The following is a 6,000-nucleotide window of genomic DNA, read 5'->3' as shown; positions in this document are numbered from 1 at the left end:
TTGCACCACAGAGGTAAAATTCAAAAGGACAAAGACAGGACTGAAGGTGCTGCACTTAAATGTGGGTAGCATTCAGAATAAGGTGGACGAACTTGTGGAGCAATTAGAGATTGGTGGGGATGCCATGGGCATCACTGAGTCGTGGCTGAAAGAAGGCCATAGTTGAGAGCTTAACATCAAAGGATATATCTTGTATCAAAAGGACAGGTAGGAAGGCATAGGCAGTGGTGTGGCTCTGTTGATAAGAGTTTGAATTACACCTTCACAAAGAGGTGACAGGGTCAGAGAACGTTAAATCTTCGTAGGTGCAGTTAAGAAACTGCAAGGGTAAAAAAATCCATTATGGAAATCATATAAGCCTTTAAATAGAAGCCAAGATGTGAGGTGAGATTGCAAAGGGAGCTGGGAAAGGCATGTAGTAAGGGTAATGATACAATTGCAACGGGGGATTTCAGTTTGCAAGGGGATTGGGAAAATCAGGTCAGCATCAGATCGCAAGAGAGGGAATTTGTTGAATGCCTGTGAGATGGATTTTTAGAGCAGCTTGTGCTTCAGCCTGCTCAGGGAAAGGCTATCTTAGATTGGGTGTTGTGTAATAACCCAGATGTTATTAGGGAACTCAACATAGATTCTAGATGAGCCAGGGCATCAAAGGGTATGGGGTGAAAGCAGGGGAGTGGGGATGACTGGAAGAGTTGGATCAGCCATGATTGAATGGCAGAGCAGACTTGATGGGCCGAATGACCTACTTCTGCTCCTTTATCTTATGGTCTTATAAAGGAACCCTTAGGAGGCAGTTATCATAAAATGATTGAATTCATACTGCAACTTGAGAGGGAGAAGCACAAGTCACAAGTATCAGAATCGCAATGGAATAAAGGGAATTACAGAGGCGTGAGAGAGGAGCTTGCCCGGTGGATTGGAGGAAGATACTGACGGGGATGACGGCAGAGCAGAGGTGGCTGGTTTCTGGGAATAGTTCACAAGGTGCTGGACAAATATGTCCCACAGAAGAAGCAGTTCTCCAGTGGCAGGGGGAGGCAAACATGGCTGACAAGGGAAATTAGGGACTGCATAAAACCCAAGGAAAGGGCATATAAGGTAGAAAAATGAGTAGGAAGTTGGATGATTTGGAAGCTTTCAAAATCCACCAAAGGTTTCTTTAGTTATATAAAGAGTAAAAGGGAGGTGAGAGTTCATATTGGGAGCACTGAAAAATGATGCTGGTGAAGTAGTAATGGGGGATAAGGAATTGGCAGATGAACTTAATGAGTACTTTGCAACAGTCTTCACTGAGGAAGACCCTAGGAGAATGTCAGAGGTCCGTGTATGTTGGGAAGCAGACTACAAAGGAAAAAAATTGCTAGGCAATGCAAAGGTCTAAACGTTGATAAGTCACCTGGGCCAGATGGACTCGATCCCAGAGTCCTGAGAGAGGTTGCTGAAGAGATAATGGATGCATTGCTCATGATCTTTCAAGAATGACCTGATTCTGGCATGGTTCCGGAGGACAGCAAATTGCAAATATCACTCCACTCTTTAAGAATGAAGGGAGGCAAAAGAAAGATAATTATTGGCCAGTTAACTGAAGCTCAATGGTTGTGAAAGTGTTGGACTCTATTATTAAGGATGAGGTTTCGGGGTACTTTGATCAAGTAAGTCAAAGTCAGCATGGTTTCTGTAAAGGGAAATCTTGCCTGACAAGTTCTTTGAGGAAGTAACAAGCAGGGTGGACAAAGGAGAGGCAGTGAATGTCATTTATTTGGATTTCCAAAAGGCATTTGATAAGGTACCACACATGAGGATGCTTAACAAGATAAAATCCTACGGTGTTACAGGAAATATAATGGAATTGATGGCTTTGTGGCTAAGTTTGCAGATGATACCAAGATAGGTGGAAAGGTAGGTAGTGCTGAGGAAGCAATGCAATTGCAGCAGGACTTACACAAGTTGGAAGAATGGACAAAAAAGTGACAGATGAAATAGTGTTGGGAAATGTATGATAATGCACTTTAGTAAAAGGAACAATAGTGCAGACTATTATCTAAATGGGGAGAAGGTTCAAACATCAGAGGTGCAGAGAGACTCGTGCAAGACTCCCAGATGGTTAATTTACAGGTTGAGTCTGTGGTAAAGAAGGCAAATGCAATGTTCACTTTTATTTCAAGGGGAATAGAATATAAAAGCAAGGAGATAATGCTGAGCCTCTATAATACACAAGTCAGGCCGCACTTGGAGTATTGTCAACTGTTTTGGGCCCCATATCTCAGAAAGGATGTGTTGCCATTGGAGAGAGTCCAGAGGAGGTTCACGAGGATGATTCCAGGAATGAAGGGATTAACATATGGGGAGTGTTTTGGTAGCTTTGGAGCTGCACAGACTGGAATTTAGAAGAATGCAGGGGGATCACATTAAAACTTACCAGATGTTGAAAGGACTAGACAAGGTGGATGTGGAGAGGATGTTTCCTCTGGTGGGTTATCCAGAACCAGAGAGCACAGCCTCAGAATTGAGGGTGACCTTTCAGAACACAGGTAGGAAGAGTTATTTTAGCCAGACAGTAGTGAATCTGTGGGATGCTCAAACCCCAGCGGAGCCCAACAACCCCAAAGCACGTGGACACCATACAAGATATAGGAGCAGAACTAGACCATTCGACCCATCCACCATTTCATTATGACTGATCTATTTTTCCTCTCAGCCCCAGTCCCCTTCCAGTTTCCCCCACACTGCTTCGTGCCCTGACCAATCAGGAATCTATCAACCTCTGGCTTAAATATACGTAAAAGACTTGGCCTCCATAGCTGCCTGTGTCAACAGATCCACAGATTCACCACTCTCTGGCCTTCAGCTCATATTGTCTCCACATCCACTCTATCCAGGTCTTTCACCATTCGATAGCTTTCAATGAGGCCACCCCTCATTCTTCTGAATTCCAGAGAATACAGGTCAAGGGCCATCAAACACTCTTCATATGACAAGCCATTCAATCCTGGAATCATTTTCGTGAATCTTCTTTGAATCCTTTCCAATTTCGGCATATCCTTTCTAAAATAAAGAGCCCAAAATCGCTCTGAGGTCTCACTAATACTTTGTAAAGTCTCAACATTATATTCTTGTTTCATATTCTAGTCTTCTTGAAATGAATGCTAACATTGCATTTGACTTCCTCACCACAGACTCAACCTGCAAATTAACCTTTAGGGAATCCCACACAAGCACTCCCACGTCCCTTTGCACCTCTGCTTTTTATATTTTATCTCCATTTAGAAAATAGTCTATGCTTTTATTTCTTCTACCAAAACACAAGATCATACACATCCCAGCACTGTATTCCATCTTTCATTTCTCTGCCCATATTCCTAATCTGTCTAAATCCTTCTGTATCTTACTTCCTCAAAACTGCCTGCCCCTCCACCTATCTTTGTATTATGTTTCTTCTGAAGCAACACTCGAACATGGATGCAACCGTGGAAGTATACATAATTAGTCTGTGTTTATAAGCTATTTTATGTATTTAAAATTAGTCTTTTTTATTAATGTGCTCTTAATCTTTTTGTGTTCTTTTTGCACTGTGTTGGATCCAGAGCAACAATTATTTCATGCTCCAGTTCCACCAGACGGAGGGGAACTGGTTAGGTCTGTTAGATACAGTATCTCAATTCCAGGTTATGCCACCAAAGACACCAGACAGATGATCTCTGCAGAGTATTGGTAATGGCTGGCGTCACCCATCTTGTAAAGATGCTGCCCAGGAGCAAAACACTTCTGTGAAAAACATCATACAACACAGCACATGATGATGAATGATGCCTGAAAAATGACATTAAACAATCTTGAATCTGGAAGGCAGTCGGCTTAGGCCTGCCAGTGTTGGGATTCTGATAAAGGGTCTCAGCTTGAAATGCTGAGTGTTTATTCCCCTCCATAGATGCTACCTGGCCTGCCGAGTTCCTCCAGTATTGTGTGTGTGATTTGCTCTGGATTTTCAGCATCTTCAGAATTTCATTATGTTGCTGTCCACTCCACCCTGAACTGAAATAATAGATTTCTCATCAAATTTCACAATTCTTTTTATTTCAAACATTTCCAAATGACAAATTACATGTATGCACGCTCATGTACAGTGCTGTGTGTGTAAAAGAAAGAAGACGTGCCAGAATGAGAACATGTGTCTGTCATGTTTTCAGAGAAAACAAAACTACTTTATAGCAATTGCGCCTGCCTCAACAAAATGTTCCAATTGCTACACCAAGTTCCCTCTGCCCCCAAGGGAACGATAATGAACACTGTGCTGGACATATTGGGGCAGCTCAGAAGAAGTCCACATCCTCTGGGGCATCCAGGTCTCTGTACTCCACAATGTTTCTGGGATCCCCCCGCAAAATCCTGCAACAAAATCAAGAGGTACTGTTAGCGAGTGGTACAGAAAAGCCAAGACTAGGTCAGCCATGGTTGTAGTCACTGGCAGTCATCGTGGGGGTCAGTGAGACCTGATTCCTGCTCAGAGTCTTTATGGAAAATACTACGTGGTTTGCCCAGAGGGACCACAGCACACTGGCTGCACAGAGCACTCATACTTCAAGCTCACTTCATGAGTTTCTGTTGATGGAAGATAGCAATCACCCTTTTCTCCTGCCAACTCACAGTACACTTCACAACACAATGCTGCAACCTTCCCAGGTTCCAGCAGCAAACTTCCTTTTTAAAATGAAGTTTGTGGTTGTAGCTAGCCTGATTGAAAAGCTGCAGACTGCACAGGTTCTGATGAAACCAAATCAATGTAAAACATTAACATGGGCACTTTCTCCACAGCAGCCACCTGAATTGCTGAGTGTCTGGAGTCATACAGCACTACGGCACAGAAACAATCTCTTCAGGCCAAGCAGTTACTCTGCCTGGTGCCACTGACCTGCACCTTTCATCCACGTACATATCCAAACTTCTCTTAAATGTTACAATCGAACCCACAATCATTTCCGTTGGCAGCTCATTCTCCACTCACACAATCCTCTAAGCCAGTAAGTTCCACCTCAGGTTCCCCTTAAATACTTCACCTTTATCTCACAACCCCGTAGATCAACCTCAGTGGGAAATGCCTGCTTGCATTTACCCTATTTATACCCCTCAATTTTGTACACCTCTATCAAATCTCCCCTCGTTCTTCTACACTCCAGAGTCCTAACACATTCAACCTTTCCCTATAACTCAGGTCCTCAAAACCCAGCAACATCCTTTAAATTTTCTGTTTTATGTCTTTCCTGTAGGCAGCTGACCAGAACTGCATACTATACTCCACACTAGGTCTCACAAATGTACAGCATTTTATGTTATGTGTGCTGGAGTTCACTGTGTGTTCCCATTTGAAACACTTGTCAGGAACATCATCAGACTACAGCTGATCCTGAGTTGCACGAGATGTTTCAGGGTAGTGAGGGAGTGGAAGAAGGTGAGCCAAGATGGAGTGCCCAAGTTGCTGAAGGTAGGATGCCCCATGGTGCTATGAAGAGTGCTGGGCATGATCAGTGGTCAGAACTGGAACGGAGCAGGAGGCATTGAGATGGGAGCTGATGGTAGTACGGAAGTTCCAGCAGGCAAGAGTTAATGTAATATCCATAAGGTCAGTTTACAGATGGGGTGGGCCAGTTACAGTAGTGCAATGGTTAACACGTCACTTTACAGCTCCAGTGACCCAGGTACAATTCCCGTCACTGTCTAAGCAGTTTGTACATCCTCCTGGTGACTGGGTTGGTTTCATCCTTGTTCTCCAGTTTACTCCCACAGCCCAAAAACATATGGTTTAGTAGGTTAGTTGGCCATTGTGAAATATCCTGTGATTAGGCTAGTGTTAAATAGATGGGATGCTGGATGGTGTGGTTTGTTGGGTTGGAAGGGCCTGTTCCACACTGTACCTTGAAATAATTAGATAGATTGACAGATAAAGAAGTCAATCAGTCAGTCGGTCAGTCCAGACAGGAAGGGTCTTTGAAGAGCATTGCT

The 6,000-nt window shown here is 43.5% G+C and overlaps 1 protein-coding gene across 7 annotated transcripts in view; it reads right to left on the bottom strand.

Moving 5' to 3' along the window:
* Positions 1-4,055: 4,055 nt before the first annotated feature.
* The window catches only part of srrt (serrate RNA effector molecule homolog (Arabidopsis)), a 74,121-nt gene continuing 72,176 nt past the window's right edge, over positions 4,056-6,000 (bottom strand). For all 7 annotated transcript variants that reach the window (XR_009513258.1, XR_009513256.1, XR_009513260.1 and 4 more), the window contains one exon: positions 4,056-4,389. Coding sequence is in view for 2 of the 7 variants with exons in the window: in XM_059975311.1 (XP_059831294.1) it covers positions 4,314-4,389 (76 nt within the window). In the remaining 5 variants the exon portion in view is untranslated. The remainder of the gene's footprint in view (positions 4,390-6,000) is intronic.

Source organism: Hypanus sabinus, chromosome 7, assembly GCF_030144855.1.
Source record: "Hypanus sabinus isolate sHypSab1 chromosome 7, sHypSab1.hap1, whole genome shotgun sequence".
Lineage (NCBI taxonomy): Eukaryota > Metazoa > Chordata > Chondrichthyes > Myliobatiformes > Dasyatidae > Hypanus > Hypanus sabinus.
The sequence above is the reverse complement of the archived record's forward strand: the minus strand, read 5'-3'. Positions and strand labels throughout refer to the sequence as shown.